At 45.0% G+C, this 23,690-nt stretch overlaps 1 protein-coding gene and 1 long non-coding RNA gene across 3 annotated transcripts in view; both read left to right on the plus strand.

Annotated features, from left to right (window-relative positions):
• The window catches only part of LOC135361851 (uncharacterized), a 69,092-nt gene extending 49,928 nt beyond the window's left edge, over nt 1-19,164 (plus strand). Inside the window, exons 3-4 of the long non-coding RNA XR_010405986.1 lie at nt 16,721-16,788; nt 18,652-19,164. This is a non-coding gene — a long non-coding RNA (uncharacterized LOC135361851). The remainder of the gene's footprint in view (nt 1-16,720; nt 16,789-18,651) is intronic.
• A 1,432-nt stretch (nt 19,165-20,596) lies between these two features.
• The window catches only part of TMEM178A (transmembrane protein 178A), a 49,153-nt gene continuing 46,059 nt past the window's right edge, over nt 20,597-23,690 (plus strand). The window contains exons 1-2 of one of the 2 annotated variants that reach the window (XM_045884475.3): nt 20,597-20,911; nt 21,442-21,883. In XM_045884475.3, the coding sequence (XP_045740431.1) occupies nt 21,484-21,883 (400 nt within the window). In that variant the 5' untranslated portion in view covers nt 20,597-20,911; nt 21,442-21,483. Of the gene's footprint in view, nt 20,912-20,944; nt 21,021-21,441; nt 21,884-23,690 lie in introns of those variants that run through there. The other variant, XM_064572144.1, reaches the window with a different exon arrangement.

A 23,690-nucleotide genomic window follows, 5' to 3' on the forward strand; every position in this document is an offset into this window, starting at 1 on the left:
TTGGAAAACCTAAAACTGCTAACAACGCCACCTTTTTTTCTTCCTAAAAGTTCTTTCAGACGCAATTCTTTTTAGTGGAAATAAATATCTTTCTCTGTCTGTCTTCCTAGACTATAAATAGTCGTTTTTCAAGTCTGTGTCTCCTCTGAGAAGTATCCATATCACTTACTTCTTGTGCCCATCTCTTTCTCTTCTGGCTTCATCCTCCTGAACTCCTTAAAGCTGGCTTTAAAATGGTCCCAATTCTTCAGGTCATGATCCCAGCATCCTGGGATCAAGCCCCGCATTGGGTTCCCTGCTCAGTGGGAAGTCTGCTTCTCCCTCTCCCGCTCCTCTGTCAAAAAAATAAACAAAAATCTTAAAAAAAAAAAAGGTCCCAATTCCAACCTCATGTCCACCTCCGTTCCACAACCAATTCCGGCAGGAAGCCTCACTTCGGGAATTACTTCACAATCCCCAGCTTGTGTCCAGGGTGTCCAGTGACGTGGCCAAAAACACCGGCCTTGGTGTTGGCCCCGAGCTCTTGCTTACCCTCCCGTTCCTGCCAGCTGCCTCCCACCTGCCGTCACGACTGAGGCCGCCCTAAGAATCTCTTACTACTGGGTTCTTCCCTGTGGGCTGAAGCTCGGTTGATCCACGAACTCTGAACCAGGGCTGACTTCACAATCCCGTTTGACAACTGTGCCTCGAGCCTGAGTCTGACCCTTTCTAAGCTCAGAGCCAAGGACAAAACATAAGCTTGGAATGACCGGCTGAATGCTGTCACCTGGGGGGAGGGGGCAGTTATGGGAGTAAGTCCTGAAGATAAGCTGGAGGGGTCATGATGCTCACGATGCTAGAAAAGTAGTTGAAGCATCTTCAAATGAGAAGGAAGAAGAAACACCATCACTAGAGGTGAGGGGTGGGTTACTGTACCAAAAAACAGATGGATGGGGTGCCCAGGTAGAACCTGGAGCTGAAGTGCCTGGCTGGTGAGCACCCAGGGCAGGCAGGGTCTAGCAGGGAGAGTGAGGGGAAGAGTGGATCTTGCAGGCCCTGTGGCCCCTATACCTGCTGGGGCGGGAGCACCTGTCAGACTGGACTCAGAAGCCTCAAGTTTGCAGCTGGCCTGGCTTTGACTCTGCTTCACGATGCCCATTCCTGCCTGCCCTTTGCTGCCAAGGCCCCAGCAAGCCTCCTGCCTGCCTCAGTCTGGGCTCTGTCCCATTTTCAGTTTAATAGAATTGATGTTACTCAGTGCTCCCAGGACACATGGCATTGCTCTGTTTGGCACGGGCCCTGATTTCAACAGAAGGGGAAAAGAAAAGAGAACTGCCAACAAGGCCATTTCCTTCAACTGCAAGTCCCACTGTGCTTCCTGCATCTTCTGAGTGACAAGCCTGAAGAGTTCTGAGGAGGATTTTTGAATTCAAATATTTTATGTTCTCAATCACAGGTCATAAATAGTGGAGGGAAGAGATCATCTCTAATTAAAGTCAGCACAGTGTTTATCAAATGTCTAGTGTTTATCATTATCCCTAACCTAGTTGTAAAAGTCATAGAGGCAAAAATATAAAATGTGGCTCCGGACTTCAGGGGTGTACCCAGAAGTCATTATGCTGTTAAATCATCTCATGCATATAGAAATGTAACTAATACTCCAATATGGTTCGTGGATTTAGACGTACAATGACTCAAATTATGCCAACTGAAGAGAAACCACACAGAGAACCTTTGTTGTAGTCTTCCAGCACCAGTCTTTCAAAGAATTTTAACTTTAAGCTCTAAAGTTCTGGGAGTACTTGTTATTATAACTAGTAATAAAATCACACGCACATGGGTGCATATGCACACACACACTTCCACCTGCATTACTAATAAGTTGGATCAGACAGAGAGCTGGCTAATGGACAGCTACTGAGTGGCTGGATGATCAGCCCCTACATTGTCGGGCAAATTGGATCAAGCCCCAGAAAAGTAGCCTCAGATAAAGTGAATGATTTAACATAATTTACTTTCTCATAGTGAGAGGCTCTGTTTAATTTTCACACCCCTGTGTCTGATGTCTGTTCATGAAGTATATTAGTCTACTTCTCAAAACTTCCCTGCTGGTGAAAGATACGCATTTGTTTTTTAATACATTCTGAATCTGGGGTCTATAGGAATAAACTATGCCTCTGGGAAAGAAATGCATTGCATGGATACACTTCGCGAAGGTAAACACACAGAGGCATTCTGCTTTCTGTTAATTAATGATAGTGATGCCAAGTTTTTATAGGAAACCAATTTTGCTTTTGAACACTAGGGAGACCTTTGAGCATAAGAAACGTTTCAATTTAGGAAAACTATAGCATAGCCCAGAGTCCAAATGTAACAGGTGAATTATAGTTGGTCTAAAAAGTTGGATGCATTAGGAATTCATCCATGAATGTTCAGTAAATACAGCTGGACTCCTGAAAATATTGTCTCGAAGCTGAAGATAACTCTGAAAGTTGGGATTTGTTCCAGCATTTTCCCAGAAGTTGGAGTTCAGATGCATAGACTGGGACTGAGGGAGCTGAGAGAGGCTGGGCTGTGAGCAGCCCCCTGGGTGGAACTGTGTCTTGGGAGTGCCAGAGCCTCCCCTGGCTGATGAGGGAATCAATACTCCATCTCCAAATGGAGAACGAGTCTGACCTTATTGCAGAATGGGAGTTTCGGCATCCTCTTGTTTTTATTCATTAGGAGGTTATTTATGAATGCTCACTAACTGAGACGTGCCCTCCTTGGTGTATTTAAAGCAACCCTAGGCTGCTGTTGTCAAAAGTTTCCTTATACACACAGATGCCTTGAGTCGGCAGGAACGCGGAGTTTGACAGGGAGAGAGGCACATGATGTGAGGGCTGAGTCACTCTGCAGAGCATGCCAGATCACCCCTCTTATGCAACGGGCTCTCTTCTAGTGCTGCTACCGGCTCTGCACCATCTAGACTGCAGCGGCCTTGGGCTTCTGCACAGTTGTCTGCCTGGAGGCACAGCTGGTGAAGAAGGAGTGATGAAAGTCAGCGCAGTTACTTCAAGTGAAAACACAAAAGAGTCTGGGTTCTCTGAGCCCTCCCGAAGGGTCTACCCTTTGACTTGCAGAATCAATTCTACAGAAATACTCAAACAAGTGTCCCCGAATACATACACCGTGAAGCTAATTGCAGAATCACGCGTAGGCAAGACAAATTGGAAACAACCCAAAGGGGAGGGGGCCGCAAATGATGCTAAGGCCGTGCAGTGGAGTAGTATGCAGCTGTGAAAAGCAGCTGGGCAGCTGTATATGGGAACAGGTGTCCACCATCCATTTTTTAAAAATTTATTTTATTTTATTTTCATGCCAGGGTAGTTGACATACAGTATCCTATTAGTTTCAGGTGTACAATATAGTGATTCCACACTTCCGTTACATCAGTGCTCGGCAAGATGGGTACTTTTAATCCCCCTCACCTATTTCACCCATCCTGTCACGCACCTCCCCTCTGGTAACCGGTTTGTTCTCTATAATTAAGAGTCTGTTTCCTGGTTTGTTGACTTTTTCCCCCTTTGTTTGTTTGTTTTGTTTCTTAAATTCCACATATGAGTGAAAGAAATCCTGTGGTATTTGTCTTTCTCTGACTTATTTCACTTAGCATGTTACCCTCTAGATCTATCCACGTTGTTGCAGATGGCAAGATCTCATTCTCTTTTATGGCTAATATTCTATTGGGTACCACCTCTTCTTTATCCATTCATCTATCAAGGGACATTTGGACTGTTTCCATAGTTTGGCTATTGTAAATAATGCTGCAATAAACATAGGGGTGTATATATCCTTTTGCTTAGTGTTCTCATATTCTTTGGGTAAATATCCAGTAGTGCAGTTACTGGATCATAGGGTAGTTCTATTCTTAATTTTTTGACCAAACTCCATATTGTTTTCCACAGTGACTGCACCAGTTTGCATTCCCTCCAACAGTTCACACTCTGGCTCACACTTGTTATTTCTTATGTTTTTTATTTTAGCCATTCTGCTTGTCCATCATAGATTGCTGAAGGAAACATACCAAAGGGCATCTATACATATATCTGATATATATATATGATCTGATCCCATTTCTGTGTTTTAAAAACTGTAACAGTGCAGCCTTTGGGGGTTGGAGCTGGGGAAGGTGAGGGAGGGATGATTGCTTTAGCTTTCTGCATTTGTGTTGCTAGAAAGTTTGCAATTAACATGTATTACTTCTGTAACTAAATACATATTTGCAAAAGGAGATTAAATAATTTAAAAGCTTTTCAGTCAAGATTCCCAAAGTAATCCTGGGATTACAGAGTAGCCAAAAAGAATAAATCCATAATTACAAACAGAGGTTCTACGGTAGCTCCAGGCTACTGGTTGAAGTATTTCATCCCAATGTGTTTCTAAAATATGGGTTCTGTCTTCTGAGAGAAGGCAGAACTATAAGTCCAAGCCGTTTATTGATCTGGTCCTTTTATTCTATCAGCTTAATGATACTATTAATAATATACATTATTCATTTCCTAGTTTACAGTTTACAAAGCACTTTTCACATCTTGAATAATGCAACAAAGCCCGGAAGAGATACTATTATCCGTATTTTCAGAAAGTGTAGTTGTTTTGGAAAGTTAGTTGATGCGCTCTAAATCACACAACTAGTTCAAGCAGAATTGCAGTAGGAGTCAAATAGCGATTCTATGCCCAGTTAACCATTAATTCTAGGTAAATCACTATTTTTCTAGGTCTCAGTTTCCTCAATTATAAAACCAGTTGGGGAAGTTTTCTAAGTATAAATGTATACAGTAATTTAAATGAAACCAAGCAAACGCTTCTACCCCCCACCCTCAATTAACTTTGGGACAACTCCATGGATATGTTCAAAGATACTTGTGTTATAAAGACATGGCAGACATCCTTTCTATTAGTATATTTAGGTGTGAGTAAAAATCTATATATTTGTGAAGAGATTTAAAGGACTAGTTATTACAGATTAGTTGGAAGGAACCCAAGGTAATATGGTCCTCTCCTCCCTGCTGTGGTCCTCCTTCCCAAGTGGTGTAGACGGGAAATCAGGAAGCTCCTAAACACCATGCATCTGTACTAACTCAGGTGGTCGTGGCCCACCAGAGAGAAATTGTTCTCTCCTGATCTTGGGAATTTCAGCTGCTTATATAAGGATTCCACTTGAATAAGAGTAGAGAGATTTTTTTTTTTCAGATTTATTTGTTTATTGTAGAGTGTGAAAGAGCTAGCACAATGGACGGGAGGAGGACAGAGGGAGAGAAACGGACTCCCCACTGAGCCTGGAGCCCCACACAGGGCTTGGAGATCAGAGATTGATCTCAGGACCCTGAGATCACGACCTGAGCCAAACTCAAGAGTCAGACTCTCAACGGACTTTACCACCCAGGCGCCCCTAGAGAGATGGTTTTATACAGATCTAGTTGATACATGATAGATCTAAATAAATATTTGTTAACTAACTGAATTTGCATTGTGAATATTCGGCAAATTTAGGTTCAGAGTAAAAGAATTGACTTTTCTTATGACTGAACTATCACCTTGGTCTTATTAGTACTGTCTCTCAAACCCCTGAATCCTCATGTTTTCCTAATCAACACAGTTTTCATGAGCCTACACCCATAGGGCTGTGTTCTTTTGCCTGCCTGTTTGTTTCTTCATAGGGCTGTATTTTAAGACATAGATTTTGTTTTTATTCAGGTATAGTGAGGTCAGTAGGTCAAGAGGTGACTCCCATTGAGAAGACAGTTTGTTGCTGACACAGGTCCCCGAGAGGAGGAGCTATGCCATGCCATGGGGGGTGGGGCACACAGGGAGGCACCAGGGTCAGTCAGGAGGCAGAGAGAACGAGGGGAAAGCACAACTTTTATTATGGTTTCCACTGGAAGAAACAGGTGAGGCAGAGTGAAGAGGCTTAGGATTGGCTAGTTGGAATAATTCCCGTGAGTTCTGGGGTAGAGGGGCTGTCTCTACTTGTCCGGTGCCTGGCTCTAGGGTGATTAGGGCAGGCATATAGTGGCTCAGCACGTGAAAACCCAGGAAAGGAGGTGGTTTAGGTATGGCTCTGGATTGGTTGGTCTGCCTGTGAAAGGCAGGTGAGGTTTTTACTCTTAGGAACTGGTTAGCCCTGGGAGGGGCAGTGTCTTCAGGGTCAACAATGCCCCAAAGGTCAAAGCATCAGAATAAAGAAGATTTTTTTTTTTAAGATTTTCTTTATTTATTTGAGAGAGAGAGCACAAGCAGGAGTGGCAGGCAGAGGGAAAAGAAGAAGCAGACTCCCTGCTGAGCAAGGAGCCTGATGTGGGACTCGATCCCGGGACCCTGGGATCATGACCTGAGCCAAAGGCAGATGCTTAACCGACTGAGCCACCCAGGTATCCCTCAAAGCATCAGGCTAAAAAGACGTGCTTAATATAGACTGATCTAAATTAGGTTAGCCTCAAAAAGAAGCAAAGAATTGGCAAACGGGAGTGCTGATAAAATTGGATCTATAACCTATCACTCTGTATAATATGCGCTAACATAATACTCTTTAATTGCAGATCACTGATTTGGCACCAGTAAGTACGGGAAAGGCTTATTTATATGTTTTTTTCTTCCAAGATCACGAGATTACTTTGTCACGTGAGATAGCTTGTTTTTTCAGTTTTCCTGCAATTAAGCTGTACAATTACCAGGTGGTGGCGGGTTCTTAGTGGTGGGATTTTCTGGTCCCTCCACCCCACCCCCTTATACATACACATGTTTATTAACTCACTTCTCAAGTTGAGAGGTAGTAGATATCCGTAAATGTGTGTGAGTGTATGCAAGTTGATATATATACACACACCTCTCACTATCTACCTTTTAACAAGGTACCGGAAGCTAAAATATAAACCTTAATATTAAGTACCATGGAATATCAACAAAAATGCATCTTAAAGTTGCAAAAGATTTATCACATTATTGCCCCTCTGCCCATGAACACCTGCCCCTCCCCTTATCTAGGGAGAAAAGATCCCTGAAAAATGTACAAATAAGCACACGTCTTTCATTTTTTTAGGAATGACTTATGTAAAGACATTATCGGGATCAGTGGATTTGTTTGCGGTAACCTGTGGTACCCTGAAGCAGGCCTACATCAAAAATGAGCCCACATATATTATTAAACATTGGTTTTGTTTTTTCAATGAATGGTTAGTGCCACTGACTCTATTCTCTTTGACACTTAACCCCCCCGCCCCCCTTCCCCCCCCCGGGGGCTAGCACACCCTCTTGAACATTAGTGAGGCAAGGGAAGTCACAAAGCACGAGAGGTCAAAGGGCTTCTTGGCCTATGTGTTGAGGATTTTCTTCCAGTAGGACTGGAAAGATAATGTTTTTATACAAACACCTTTTTTTTTTTTTTTAAATACCTATGCCCATGTGCTGGTTCAGCCAGAGAGGCAACAGGTCTCTGGGCCAGGAGCTCTCTCTGCTGGAAGGGTCCAAGTTAATCCTGTAGATGTAACTAATTTTTCTTTCATGACCTCATTTATGGCCACAAAAACACCCTTCCTCCAACCGCCTACTCAGATCTCCTCTCCAAAGGGTGCCAATTAGTCACATGTAGCCCAACTTCTAATAACTAATATACTTATTTATTTGACAGAGAGAGAGAGAGACTGCACGAGCAGAGGGAGCAGCAGGGGGAGGAGCAGAATTCCTGCCGAGGAGGGAACCGCTTGTGGGACTCGATCCCAGGACCCTGGGATCATGACCTGAGCCGAAGGCAGACGCTTAACCGACTGAGCCACCCAGGCGCCCCTATACTTTTTTCTTATCACAATATCATTAACAAGGGAAGTAAGCCCCAATACCAGAGCAACAGGGACCCGGGCGGGTATAATTAGCTTCAGTTGAAACCCCTGTGCTCTATGACTAAATCCCAATTGTGTTCTTGACACCTTTCAACTTTTATAGTGTTAAGAATATTAACACGCTTTGGTTTCTCCTTCCTATTTTCCTTATTTTCGTGATAGCTTTTTTAAGGTTGATTCTTTTTTTATTGAAGTATAGTTGACATACAAAATTCTATTTCAGGTGTCCAGCATAGCAATTCGACAGTTGCAAACATTAGGAAATGCTCACCACAATCAGTGTATTTAACATCCGTCACCATACAAAACTCTTTCCTATTTTGTGTTTTGTTTTGGGCTGTTTCTCCGTAAAATATTCATGATCTGTCCACATTTCCCTGGGTTTATTAACTTGGCTCCTTTTATTTCTACTGGTTACCCTTGATGTCTTTCCTTCCTGCTGTACAGTAAATTCCTCCTCTGGATCAATACTGCCCACCCAGTATATACCTGCCTTATAAGGAACTCTCAAAAAACTTGGGTCCTTTTTTGGAGTCAGTATTTAGAGTCCAAATGCAACTGCTAGGGCCTTGATAACTTGGGTTTAGGTAATTGGGGCAATAGTTACATAGACTTCATTCTGTTAAACACCAGGTGGAAATCCATTATGATTGAGTTCAACGTAAAGCTGAAAGGATCTTCCTGGTTGTTTGAGACAGGAAACAGCTCGTGGTTCTGCACACATCTGAAGAACCCACTGGATGCATCTTTCCTGTGACAGTAACAGACAATCGTTTGCACTCAGGTCTCTCTGTTCCTTTTTGGAGCATCTGTTACGTTTATTGTCAAACCTCTCCTAGTCCTGGATGGCAGCTGGAGCGGCACTTTGGGCGAGGGAAGGAGTGCTCAGCCAAAATACATGCCTGCAGAAAATGGCTGCCTGGAGCTCAGGGGGATTGGCTCAGACATCCAGTCTCCAGCTGTTAGGAATTTTCATTGTCATCTCTTTTGGAATTCAGTCGACCCTTGGAGCATGATCAAAGAGGGAGCAGGGTAAAGGAGGAGGGGAAGTAGTGGTGAATTGTAGGCTACCTGTCTGAAAACTGTATTAGTTTCCAGTTGCTGCTGTAACAAGTTACCGCCACCTTAAGGACTTCAAACGACAATTTATTATCTTACAGTTGCGCAGGTCAGACATCCAGAATTAGTCTCGCCAGGCTAACGCCAAGGCATTGGCAGGGCTGCGTTCCTTTCTAAAAGCTCTAGGGGAGAGTCTGTTTCCTTGCCTTTTCCAGCTTCCAGAGGCTTCCTGCATTCTTTGGCTTGTGGCCCACGTCCTCTGTGTTCAAAGCCAGCAACAATACATTTCTCTAATACTACTCTCATTGTACACCTCTCTCTCTCTCTGGTTTTAAGAATGCATGTGATTAGATTGGACTCACTTGGATAATCCAGGATAATCTCCCTATTTCAAGATCCTTAATCCCATCTGCAAAGTCCTTTTCGCCATATAAGGTAACACATTCTTAGGTTCAAGAGCGGGGAGAGGAATTATCCTGTCCTACCACAACCACAAAGTTTATGTCCTCACTGAAGTAGAAAAAGGAAGCTTCTACCTTTAGATCTACCTTTTTTTTGTCTCCCTCAGATCGAATGGGATATTCATAGATTTTTTAAAAAATTCCCTATTTGACATCAAATCAGTCTGTGACAAATGAAATTTTATTAAAAGGCAAGCAATAATAATATTAATGATATCATACTTTTTCTTTATTCAAATTATCACTTTAATTTCCATCTTAGGGGTAACTTTGGTCTCTCCTTCTCCATGTCTTTCCTTCATACGTACATGAGCATTCTCTGCCTTCAAAGACTTTAATCTTTCTGACCTCTACTTATAGAATGATTCCTCTCCCTCCTTTGACTGCCAAAGTTCTACCAAAATGAATCAACATGTGTTACCTTTCTTCCCTGTCAACTTTTCCAACTTCTGTTCATCCCTCAGACCCCAGAAGTTTTATTCCCGCCTTAACCTCTCTATTGACACTCACCTGCTGAAGGCCCTGGATCGTGTCACGGAGGCCTTTCTCTTCCTCTACTGACTGCTAGATGTGCCTGCAATTCTCGATACCACTGACCAGGCCCCTCTTGAAATCCCCTGTCCTTGGCTTGTGTGGCTCTCCTGACTCACTCACAGCAGGCTGCCAGACCCTGGTTCCTTGTCCTCTGCCTCTCCCTAGCCTCCGTACACAGTCCCTGCTCTCCTTTTCTACATTGCCTCCCACAGATTTCTCAGCATAGTCGCCTCTAGGTGGATACTTGTGAAATCTACTTGTCTAGCTAGCCAGTGGACGTTTCCATACAGATGTCCTTCTGTCCTCTCAAACTCAAATGGCCAGGGCTTAAGCCTCTAAATCCATTCTCCCTCCTGATTTATTTACCTACTTACTTGTTTAAATGTTGTTTATTTATTTTAGTCAACAGATCCATCATCGTCCTAGTCATCTTGGCTTGACTCTCCAGCATTTGTGTCTCTTTTTTCCCCTTTGGTTGACTTATTTACCGTTTTCATTCATAATGTTTCTGGCATCTCTTCCTTTGTGTCCAATGCCACCATCATGCCTCTTATCACACAGTCCTGGGTGATCTGAAGTCCTTCTCACATTTACTTCACTGCCAGTGCTAGAGTAATTCCTAATCTCCCTCTTTCTATCAATCATTCTTTTCTTCATTGCCTAAGATCTTAGTGTTGTTTAAAGCCTCTACAGTCTGAATCTAATCAATATTTCCAAATTTATCCTAAACTTTTCATCACAAACTTTCCATTTTAGCAGGACCAGGATGCTCACTGTCCCAGAAACATAACCTTGTTTGTTACTATATCTGGGTGCACGTGGTTTTCCATCCCTGAAATATTCTCTTCCTCTCCACCAATTTACTCCCATAGATCTTTCAAAGCTCAAGTCCCAATTTCCTCATCAGTACTTCTTTGGCCATCTCTATTTATAAGATTTCTCCTTCCTCTGAACACATTAACATTTTCTGAGCATAATATAGATCAGCAGAGAACTTCCATAAGGTCCAATCATCCACCCACCCATCTTCCTGCAAATGTCATCATGCCCTCAATTCCTTCCACTGTTACTAGGCATGAACTTGACATTCACCTACCTAAGACAACCTCTCCACTTATCTACTCTTGGCCATTCACTGACTTTGCTCCAGCAATTCTGCTTCTTTTTTCTGTATCAATTTCTCCATCCCTCCTGGATCATTCCCATCAGTAGGCAAACAGGCTGTTATCTTCTCATCTTCAATAAAACAAACAAACCCTCTCTTAATCCCACTTCCACCTCTCCTAGTATCTATTTTTTTTCTCCTTCACTTCATGGCAAAATTCCTTGGAAAAGTGACCTATATCCACTGCCCCAACTTCTCTCTTCCCATTCTCTCTCGAATGCATTCCAGTGAAGCTTATATCCCCAACACTCTGCTAAAAATGCTCTTATTAAGGTCACCAAAGGCCTCCATTTTACTAAATCCAATGCTCAATTCTCTTTTCTCATCTTGCTTGACCCATCAGAAGCTTTGAGACCTTGATGACTGTCCCCTATTTGAAACTTTCTTCACTTGGCTTCCAGGACACCACACTCTCCTGTCTCTCTGGCTACTCCCTTCAGTCTCCTTTGCTGGCTCCTACTCATCTCCTAGACCTGAGCTTGTAGCAGTTTTCCCTGTCTTAATCCTTGTCCTTCTTCTCTTTTCTACCAACACTCCCTCCCTTGGTGACATCATCTGGTCTCATAGTTTAAAGTACCATTGGTATGTGGATCCTGTTGGCTTCCAATTTACGTCTTTCGGGGTGCCTGGGTGGCATAGCTGGTTAAACGTCCCACCACTTGATTTCAGCTTAGGTCATGATGTCAGAGTCGTGAGATTGAGCGGCAAGTCAGCTCCGAGCTCAGCTGGGAATCTGCTTGAGATTCTCTCTCTCCCTCTGCCCCTCCCACACCTCCAAAATAAATAAATAAAGTCTTTAAAAAAAAAAGTAGTAGGCAAGAAGATCAGGGAATTGTGGAGATGGCCATTCTCCTAAGCACGAGCCATCCAAATCTTTAAGCACCCAAATCCACACTGACCCAGGTTTGGGAATTATTGTTCCAATCTGCTCTGACCTGTGCCTACTTGGTATGTTGCTTATTTTGTGCAGCTTTTACTATAGATTTATAGAATAATAGTACATAGGTAACATTTCTTGATTGTGTACTATTTGCTATCACCGCCTCTTTTTCCTTTGTTTCTTGAGAGCAATTTCTGTAGTTTTTCTTTTCTAAACTTCCTTTGAATTGCCAGGAACCTTAGACAGCCTTAGTTCTGATGCTGGCTATATTCAGGGTTGATATCCCCCTTTTCGGATTCCATATCTAGTTTGCTATCATTGCTACCAAATATAACATTTAAAAGGGTGCTGTACAAATCCAGTTACCAATTTTGCTGTGAGAGCCATTTTACGTTCTCGTTTTATTGACACAAAGAACCCGAGCTTCTTGGCTAAAGCGGCTGATATGAAATGGAAAAGGGTAAAGTGCTGAGTGAGAGTGGGAATAGTAAGTAATGAAAACTCTTCCCACAAAATTCGGAACCCCCCCCAAAAAATCAGATAGTAAAGGAAATTGAGAAATGAAAGAGTTTCCCTAAATATCCAGAAAGCAACCCCTTGAAATTGGGATTAAGCTTCAATATTTAAAAAACTTCAGGGATTTCTTTTAGCTAAATACTGGAATGCTTAGGAGAGAATCCCTTTCTGTTGTGTTTTTGTCTCCGCGGGATTCATAAGCACACATGGTAACCTGGCTGGAAAACACTAAGAGACATCTCCCCTACTGCCAACCCCCCTCCCTGACTTGCCATTCACACAGTCCAAGGCTCTTGATCACATACAGATTGCAGACCCTAAATAAATTAGGCAGATGGAACTCATACATCAAAGCCACCTCCTTGGATTCCTTTTTGGCCATTGGTGCATTTCCTCTCTCTCTTTTTTAATCAGCCTCATAAATCTGACCCTGACAAGGTTCTACCTCTCCATACCAATAGTCGGAGGTGAGATGGTAATTTGTCCTCAAGCTTTCATTTGCTTCTCCACTCGAGTGACCCTCAATGCCATGTGGCACCCATTCATTACAGGGGCTCAGGTGCGGCTGTGGGGAGGTGTGTGCCAAGTCCTGCCAACCTGGTTACTCCTTCCAGAAGCACAGGATGTTTCTCCAAGAGCTGTGCACATCAGATGATTACACTCCGCAGTGCCGGATGAAATCCTTGGCATGCTGACAGCCCTAAAGAATACAACACATTGTTATGTATTCTCCCAAGGATCTCCTTCCTGATAGCTCTTCACATACTGGCTAACGATTACCTGGACCCAAATAACTTTTTCAAGAGGGTTATCCAAATCAAGAATGGAAGGTAAAAACAGAGCTGTCCAGGATGGTGACCTCTCTGAGGTGGTGGCAGGTGCTTGCAGACCTGTGTTGATTTCACCCTTTTCAGGCACACCTGACTCAATCCTTGTCTCCTGGTCTTGAGAGTCTGAATCTGGAACCTTGACCGAGCTCATGTGGGCCAAGTTTGGATTTCTCATCATTTGTGGAGAACTTCCTTCTGACTTCTAGCAGCTGCATCTTGGCTGAGTCTTGAGTCCTTCTTGAGTCTTTACTCTTTTCTCCCTGTCCTTATAAGGAGTCTGTCTCATTTACTTCTCTCCTCCAGATGCTATCTACAGCTGGCTTAGTGTCCCCTTGTCCTGTCAGGGCTTCCTCCGCCCCCTGCACAGGGAGGGGAAGGTCCAGGCACTCCCCGTATTCTCCTAACATGATTGGTACCCATGAAATGCAATAACTATGGGCTGTCATTCCTACAGAGGCATTTCTATCTGGTCCATTTAAAGACCTTGAGAAATGGAGACACCTTATCGTACTCCTGCAGCTTATTTTGCCTATTCACAAAATAGCATTAAACCTCTTTCATGGGCTCGGGCGCCTGGGTGGCTCAGTTGGTTAAGCGACTGCCTTCGGCTCAGGTCATGATCCTGGAGTCCCGGGATCGAGTCCCGCATCGGGCTCCCTGCTCGGCAGGGAGTCTGCTTTGCCCTCTGACCCTATCCCCTCTCATGTGTTCTCTCTCATTCTCTCTCTCTCAAAAATAAATAAATAAAATCTTAAAAAAAAAAAAACCACACCTCTTTCATGGGCTCATAACAGAAGAGCCTATTGAAAGAGCATAATGGTTTCTCATACTTTTGAGTGCCCATCATTCCACCAATACTATAGATGATTATGTTTTTAGGGGCCTTATGGTAGGCCTCCGTGCTTTTCATTAGGGCACAATCCTTGGGAGTGTGATGGTCTGTACTGTAACTAGGATTATGGCTTGCAAATGTGAGCAGTAACCAAATATTCTTGGTGGAGGTGATAAATGGCAAGAGCTGCCATTCACGTCTGGAGCACTTACTGTAGGTCAGCCTTTATATTATGTCACTAAGTGTTTTATTTTCACAGTGGATTTGATTCCTATAGCAACCCTAAGAAGAATATTACTACTGGGATCCCCATTGCACAGATGAGGAAACAGAGGTTTGGAGAGGCTATGTAAATCCCTCTTCCCCATAAAAAAAAAACCTTGCTAGAACTTGAACCCAAGCCTTTCTGACTCCACATCCCAGACTCTATTATCTCTCTATGTGTCACCATAGCATATCACTGGACTGCCCTGCCTTGGCTGGGAGACATGCATTGTCTTGATGCTTGAGTGCCTACAAGGAGGCCTTGACCTGAATCTCTCAGTTCTTCTAGCTAGCTACACTTCCCTCTAAGCAATCTTATCCAGTCCTGAGAATTTAAATATCAACATACATATCACACCTATATGCTGACATCTCTAAATCTAAATCTTCGTTCCAGACTCCTTCCCTTCCTCTCAGGCTCATATAGCCAACTGAGATTTCTAAATGGCATCTCATACCTAACAAATCCAAAACAGAATTTTTACTTCTCCCCAAATATGCCCGACATCCCATACATGATACCACGGTTCAAACAGACCAGAAATGGAGGCATGGTTCTTGATTTCTCCTTTCCCTCACCTGGGCTCACAGTAATTCTGTGACTTCGACCTTTACCCACTTCTCTGTTTCTGCTGCTGTCTCTTTAGTCTAAGCTACTAATACCCCTTGTGTAGACTATTGTAATAGACTCCTGATTGGTTTCCCTGCTTTCACACCTGCCATCTCTCACTGGTTTCCCTGCTTTTGCACCTGCCATCCCCAGCCCCAATTCATTTTTCACATAGTCTTCTGAGTGACATTCAAAACATGAATTAACTCCTGCTCCTCCCTGCTTAGAACTCTTCAAAGGCTTTCTTTTGATTAAAGTCCAAATTCCATAGCATGACCTTCAAGACCACATACAATCTGGCCCTTGACTAACCCTGCCACTGAATCTCATACCACTCAAGGCCTCACTCCCAGCTCTCTAGCTATAGTGGTCTTTTTTCAGTACCTCAGTGGTACAAAGCTCTTTCATGCCTCAGGACCTTTGCCCTGGCTGTTTCCTCTACCTGGAATGTTCTCTCCCTGGCCCATAGGTGCTCAATAAATGTTAACTGAACAAATGGGAACAGTAGATTGCCTCCCCTACAAGAATAATATAAATAATATGAAAAAAATCACATCATTAATGACTTATTTAGCCATTTGTATTTATGACGTATAAATGATATGAGCTTAATATAATTAGGCTATGGGTTTTCTGAAGCATGTTTATATGTTTACGTGAATGGAGTAGGGAGGAGAAGGGAGTGGGGGGTGGGGGTAGGAGGAAACATATTTAACATGTGGTAATCATGAATCCTGTGCAGTAGATGTTGATACCCCTGTTTTTCCAAACTTAGGTGATTTGGGGAGGTTAGGTAACGGGCTAAGAGTGAGCAGGTAGGAAGCAGTTGTCTGGAGTTTACAGGTGGTCTGACTCGAGCGCCTCTGTGTGGTTCCCAGATCCTGGTGCCTTAGAGCAGACACAGTTGAGAGAGGATGTTCAAGGGTAAGAAAAAGGGGAGACACCTGGAAACACTAGCTCTTTTGCTCACGCAGGCAGCGGCTCAGGCTGCTGTGAATTGGAGAGACTGAATATCTTAGCTATATCCAAGTCTATGTTGGTTGTCAAACATGGCCTAAATGAGCTGCATTAGACCTCAACTTTGAAACCCAGCATCCACACACACAGATAAAGCAGGGAATACAGTTACGTATGGCAATTAATAAGCCACCATCTGCTAAAACCTCCCACTCCGAGTGGGATTTAACATGGTTATGGGTTTCTTTGAATGTGTGTGTGTGTGCGTTTTCCCCACCATATGTGTTTAAAGGCTCCAAAAAGGAAACAGCTTAATCCAGAAATGTGAAAAAGAATGGTGACATTCTGTGGTGTGTCACTGAAATGAGAAACTTATCAGGCACCATCTATTTTGGGGGTTTTGTGGTATTCTATGGCTCCAGGCTTTGAGTTAGTGACAAAATGGCACTGCCAAGATGATTTGCCACATACGTGGGGTAGGAGAAGAGCACTGTGGTAGGCACTGCTTCTAAAATTTACTTTTGGCTTTGCCCTGGACTGAGTTGACACACATATGGAAAATATCCCTTCTCCTCCAAGGCCTAACTGAGAAAGCATCTATTCTACTTGGCTTACCTGTGTTCTTCCCAATGGAAATGAATCCCTCTGTACTAGATTTTCCTGTGTGAGCCTCTGGGACGGCACTCATCCAGGCAATCCTTCCTTGCAGCCTCTTGCGTCTCTTTCTCCTCCACTGACCTATACCTTTCCCTGCAGGTACAGGCTGTGGTGTTTTTCATCTCCGCATAATCCAGTGGGACCTGGCACAATAACTCACTTCGAAGGTACTCAATATATGTTGTTGAATGAAAATCAAATTGTTTCAGGGAAACAATGTAGGATGGTGGCTTTAACCCAAAATACCTCAGTTATTTGTAGAAATGACATATTGTAGATTAACAACATAATTGACTCTGTCCTTATGTTAAAGGCTAAAAAAAGTGTGATTTTATTAAAAAAAAAATCCTCATTCGATAGGAAAACCAGGGCGTGGTTTTGATTAAACTGCATAGTCTAAATCCTGTGGAATCTAAATGTTTGAAATGAGCAAGGATATTGCTTTTGGTCTCAGCATTGGGGCAAAAAAGAATATTCATGGTTGGCATGGGTAGCTTAGAACAGGTATGTCAATAAATCATTGCCATAGCTCTTTGATAATTGGAGATGTGTGTGTATGTGTGTGTGTGTGCGCGCGTGCGTGCATGCACACACACACGCGCATGAACATTTTATAAGGAAATATTTAAGAACTTCCTGACTGTCAAGAGAAATACAATGAATGTCACAAAGCCCCTAGATATTATGATAAGTGTGTTTGCAGAAGACCAAAGTATTTTGATTTCTAAATATTTAAAGATGGCCAACACGTCAGTTGGGATGTTTAAATGTTATGGGAATAAAGAAGGACTCCAGAGTTATATAGCAAATTATTTTCTCCAGCCTAGAAAGGAGAGTTGGAAGCTGAAGGATGACATAATCAAAGTAACATTTGAGAAAGAGGCATTTGGCAACAGTATCCAGGATAACTGCAGGCAGGGCTGCTCCTGGAACCATGGGGGCCAAGGCGGAAGCTGTAATAACAATCCCCCGTAAGGTGATGGAGGCATAGTCATGGCAAGTGATAGAAATGTGGAGGAAGGACTGGCTATGAAAGACATTTCAAAGGAAATATCCCTATGATTTTTGTGAAGATGATAGTTCTAAAATATTGAGTCGGAGTGACTTGAATGACTTGTCAACACCAAGGAAGGAGAAGTGGGGAGGGGCAGCTGGACACAGGGAAATAGGAGTTTGCCTTTGGACACGGGGGATTCAGTAATGCGGTGAGAGACACCCCGATGGCAAGTCCCTGGCTCTATCCCTGTCATTTTCGGACATTGTGGTTCTCTGAGGGACGCGCTGGGGATATCAGATCTGGAGATGGCCAAGAGGAAACTTAAGACAGGTGAAGAACCAGCTAAGTTGGAAAACGTCGAGGTCACAGCATAGCCACAGCAGAGACATGCCACACGGCTCTGGTGGGATCTCTGATCTCCTATCGTCCTGACTCTCTGCCGGGCTAAATGCCCTCATGCGCGGACTGTATTCTGGCTTCCACCTCTGCTTCTAGTCATCTGCAAGCATTTAGCTTGTTGTCAGGCATTAGAACACTGTCAGCTTTATGATTTAAAAATGCAGAAAAAAGGGCGCCTGGGTGGCTCAGTTGGTTAAGCGACTGCCTTCGGGTCAGGTCATGATCCTGGAGTCCCGGGATTGAGTCCCACATCGGGCTCCCTGCTCAGCGGGGAGTCTGCTTCTCCCTCTGACCCTCCTCCCTCTCATGCTCTCTGTCTCTCATTCTCTCTCTCGCAAATAAATAAAATCTTAAAAAAAAAAATGCAGAAAAAAGTTCTTACTTTACGGTGGCCCCAACTATTAAAGCCTCCGAGCTTGTGAAGTAGATATATAAACCAAAGAAATATATTCTGCCTGTATCTGCCTGTATCTGCCAGTATTCTGCCAGTATCTCTGATCTAATCCTCTTGGTAAAGTTTAACTCATCCTTTGGAACTAACTTGGAAGTCTCTCAATAGCCTGCCTGCCTCCCCGGGGCAGTTAGTTTTTTCATTGACCACGTTCCCACAGCACTTTGTTCTCATTTCTGCTAGAGCCCATGGAGCAGTTGATGTGACCGTCTCTGGCCGCTAGACCCGGAACATCTTGAAGATGGGAACTATCCATTCATCTTCGCATCCCCACTCCCCTAACAGACTGGGGGGTTAGTGGGTGACACCTCGTTGTCGGAACTATCCAAAAGAGAGATTTTAGGAACATGGGTGGTGCGACGTGCAGTTGCCGTAGCAAAGCCTGTGCGCACGTCATATGTCACATCCCTGCTGATGCTGTTAATGCTGCTCTGGCAGAAGCAGTACTCTCATTACATGCTGCTGGCCCATATTTGTAATGTGTGACATTTTTTATGAAATACTATCAAGGGTAATCCATCATACAGTAAACTTTGGATTATATGCTGAGACTGGTCTTAAACATAGACATAAATGAACTTCAAAAATAATGCTGTTTTCTGAGAAGGGTATGATCAAAGAGTTGTGGCTAGGAAAATAAAGCAGAACATTATGCTCTTTAAAGTTAAACAAAAAGTGCCTGAAAAAGAGGTTTCCTTCCGTCTGTTTCAGTTGGGGGACAGGGTTCTTGTGTGAAGATAATCAGGTGGCTCTGAAATGTGGCAGGCTGTTTATGTCTGGTAGGGCATCAGTGTATGAAAATGGGGCGAGGGCTCGCCAAAGGTTCGATCACCCTTGGGACTTGCAAGGTTTGTGATCACCTTCTCTCAAGAGGTGGGTTGGTTTGTTTGTTTTTTAAATAAAAGGACACATGACAACTTGAGTGAATTTCAGATATCAACTGTAGGCTTACAGTTAAAGGTATTTCTCTCTGCATATCCATAAAGATCTAGGATTTTACACACATTATAGAGAATAAATAAAAGAAGGCTTCTAAGTCTCATCATTTTTGTGTAAATCCAGATAAGACTCCTTTGATGAGCTTAGCGTTTCCTGTTAAGGAAAAGCTTATAGGGGAGAGAAACACTAAAATTATAATTCTTTGTCTTCCTTAATTAGACTAGAGCTCCCCATAGATCTTGCTGAAGCTGTGAGAAAATCCCAGCAATAATTCACATTGTCAGGTCAGCAGATATGGGCACAGGGGTCCAATATGACGGTAGGATTTGCTTAGGTGACCTATCTGTGAACTAAACAGCTCAGAAGAAGTATACAGCCTTGTCTGGAAATATACGCTCTGAAGATGCTGAGCACAAACAGCAATGAAAATAAATCCCAGCAAGATTCTCATTCCACCTTTACAGATGTCATTCTAGGGGAAGTATATAAATCCTATTAATACCAATTGATGTGGGGCACTAATTAATAAGTCCCATTAAATCATGGAGTAATGACATTTAGCATCTAATGAACGCCTCATAATCTCTTGATCATTAATATTTTATAGCATAAGAACACAGAATTGGCATCCCTGGGCTTGTGCAGCATGGTTTTCTGTCTCTGACATGGCCCCAAGGGCATTAAGTGGTACAAGGGTATTACACCTCTCTTGTAAGACTACACAAAGCAGTGGAATCTTTCAGTAACCCTGGGTTCTAACATGTCCTCATTTTAATGAATGTGAATCTGTTATTCTCCTAATTAACAGCTATGGACTACACAGCGCCCTGGAAGAATAGAAGGGAGCTGAGATGTGGACCTTGTTGTGTAGCTTTGCTGTCTTGTTGACCCTCCCATTCCATGCAAGAAACTTGCATGGGAGAAAATCATTACTTTGATTTATTACCGGGGGCTTTATTTATTCAAATGCAATAATCACCTCACGGAGCAGGTGCCATTTCAAGGGTTTATTGATCCTATGCTCTTCTAGAAATTCCAGGAGGCCGACACTCTGCCCTGAGATAGAGATGGTCAACAAAAAAACCCTCCGTCTCCGAGCAGGATGAAGGGAAGTGGGAGGAAATCCCCTGCCACCGTTCTAACGCTCCAATGACACTCGGTGCCTTTCCGCACCACCCCCGCCCCCCCAAGAGGGGCTGGAGGAGAGAGAACGCTTAGAGGTTGCAGTGGGCAAGGGAGAGGGAGAGAGCACCGACAGAGAGCTGCCAAGGGGTCTAAGAGGCTGCATCCTTCAGGCGTGGAGAGAAAGGGTCTTCAGCTCCAGATCACGATTCCAAAGAGTTAAATTTTACCACGCAGCCCGATCTGGATGGGAGTTGCTTCTGGGTACAAAACGGGACACTGATCAAAATCAACTTGGACAAGTGACAAGCCTGAGTCTGATGTCGGTGGATGTCTTCTAAGGTCGTTGGAGGGGAGAGGACGGGAGGCAGTGTGCTCAGGGGTAGGTGGAGAGAAGCTTCGAGTCCAGGGCAGGGCTATAAAGGGACACGGAGTTGGCAAACAGGGAGACAAAACGAGTGGGGAAGAGAGAGAGGAAGAGTTGAAGAAAAGTAGGGGGAAGTGGGGACAGGGTTAGGGGAGAGAGGAGGATAGGAGAGAAAAGTGAGGGCGGCTGGGAGGGCTTAAAAGGGAAGGGGGATTGCTGGAGAGAAGGGCGGACGGCAGGCTCGGGAGGTGGAGAGGAGGCGAGGGGACCCAGCGGGTGGGGGGTGCCGAGAGGCAGGCGAGGGGCTGCGGAGGAGGAGGGGGGCTAGAAAGTGCGAGCGGCGCGGGGTGGGGGTGGGGGTGGGGGGCGGCGGGGAGCCGGGGCGCCGGGAGGGCGGTCGGAACCGAGCGGGCAAGCGGGGACCGGGAGCGAGCCGGGCCGGGAGCCGAGGGCGGGGAGGCCGCGGGAGGGAGGTGGGGGGCAGGTGCGGGAACGCGGGAGGGAGCGCGGAGGAGAGCGGAGGCCAAGCGCATTGTGTCTGGCAGCGGCGCGCGAGCCCACCGGCGGCTGCGGCGGGGCGGGAAGCCATGGAGCCGCGGGCGCTCGTCACGGCGCTCAGCCTCGGCCTCAGCCTCTGCTCCCTGGGGCTGCTCGTCACGGCCATCTTCACCGACCACTGGTACGAGACCGACCCCCGGCGCCACAAGGAGAGCTGCGAGCGCAGCCGCGCGGGCGCCGATCCCCCGGACCAGAAGAACCGCCTGATGCCGCTGTCGCACCTGCCGCTGCGGGACTCGCCCCCGCTGGGGCGCCGGCTGCTCCCGGGGGGCCCGGGGCGCGCCGACCCCGAGTCCTGGCGCTCGCTGTTGGGGCTCGGCGGGCTGGACGCCGAGTGCGGCCGGCCGCTCTTCGCCACCTACTCGGGCCTCTGGAGGAAGTGCTACTTCCTGGGCATCGACCGGGACATCGACACTCTCATCCTGAAAGGTGAGCGGCGGGTGCGCCCTGCGCCCTGGGCGCCCGCGCGGGGAGCGCAGCCCGCGGATCCCCAGGGGCGCGCCGGTCCCCGCGGCCACCTCCCCGCCGCGTCCCCGCGCTCCGCTCCCCGGCTCAGTCTTTCATCCTTCCCGGCCGCCTCCTTTCTTCATTTCTCTGCCTTTCTTGACCACCCCCTTCCTCCCTTCTCTCTCTTGCTCTTCTTTCTTTCCATGACTCTCTTCTTTCTTTCTCATCCTGCTCTCCCTCTCCTCCTTCCCTCAAGTCTGTGCTTTAGCCACCCCCCCCCCCCGCCCCATCTGCTTCTTTCCTTCCTTTGCCTCCTTTTCCCTTCTTCCTTTCCTCTCCCCTCGCCCTTCGCTGTCTTTGTACACCTGCCTGACTTGGAATGCAGGTGTAGATTTTTCTTGTCGCTGCTCCCCTACGGAGGGTAACAATAAAAAAGACCCGACCTTTCCCAACCGGGCACCTCTCAAGTTGTGCTTTCCTTTTAGAAATACCTTTGGAAGAAAAGTGGTGCAAGCCTCAGAAGAGGCGGAAAGGGGCTGTTTCTTGTATTGTTCTGATGTTGGCATTAGACGAAAGTGGTGTGGCCATCCCAGCCTGGCAGGCTAATGGGAAGCTAAGGAGGCCCCAGACCTTCTTCCCAACCCCAAAGTGCAGGGTTTCCTGTTGATTAGACCTCAGACTTCAGAGAGACCTCAATTCATTGGTGAGGCAGTTGAACACAGATAGGACATCTACTTTTTTCCAGCCTTCCTGGTCACTCCACAAACCATCCTCAGCGTCTAGGCACACCAGGGTGAGTGAGGGGAGGAGAGAACCTGCCCAAGCCCTTTGAAGTGCTTCTCTCTGGATTTGCGGGAGACTCTCATGTGTGTGATACCTTGTAAGGCTGCTTTTGTTGTGGTTGTGGTTTTGGTCCCGAGTTGTAGAGCATCAGTTTGCTCTTCTGGAATCTATGCAACACCTGGCTCCCATGCATGGTTAATCAGAAGTTTGATTTTTTTTTTTTTTTGGTAATCTCATTCATGTAAAAATATTCAAGTGACAACCCCATTGGTGAAGTTTCCTTCTAAGTTTCAGAGCTCCACTCTTAATATAAAAAACCCTTTCCCTTAGACTCATTATTGCAAAAAAAGAAAAAAAAAAGAAACAAGAAAAAGTCTAAAATCACTGCATTTTAGTATTTAGTAGCCATTTAGGAAAGTTAATGAACAGACTTATGTGGAATTACAGTGTGGAATGGGATTACATAGAAAGGAGGGGGTTAATAACGTTTTGGCCTTCAGAGTCTTGTTAGTTGGCATATTCTTCATTTCTCATACATGTCAACTTCCTCCTTCCCATGGCTAGCTCAGTTGGGGACTGCCATCTGAAATCTGTCTGTGCGTGGAAGGACTCCAGCGCTTTTGGGGGGATAAGACAGAGTAACCTTCCTTTGGGAGGTGTACCTTTTTCTTTCCTCTCCTAACTCACATCCAAATCTGATTTTACCTCATGAAGATGCTGCATAATTAATTCTGATAGTAGCATAGTACATGAACAAACTGTAAAAGCTGTATTTGGAGATTCACTTATGGAATGCTCATTTAGGCAAGGCAATTTTGAAAGCTAAGCAGTGTAGTCTGTCTTTGGAAATGACAGAGCTGCATTGCCTTACACTTTCTATGCCTAGGGTAATTGATTGCATGCAAATTGCATATAGAGGAATGCCTGAAACAGCAGGGCAGAGTCTAACCCACCAATGGGAGAGGCACCCCCACAGGATACTGCACATTCCCCACCGCTGGAAGTG

This window comes from Mirounga angustirostris, unplaced genomic scaffold (genome assembly GCF_029215605.1).
Source record: "Mirounga angustirostris isolate CCGP_5_RB_7025 unplaced genomic scaffold, mMirAng1.0.hap1 SCAF_10, whole genome shotgun sequence".
Lineage (NCBI taxonomy): Eukaryota > Metazoa > Chordata > Mammalia > Carnivora > Phocidae > Mirounga > Mirounga angustirostris.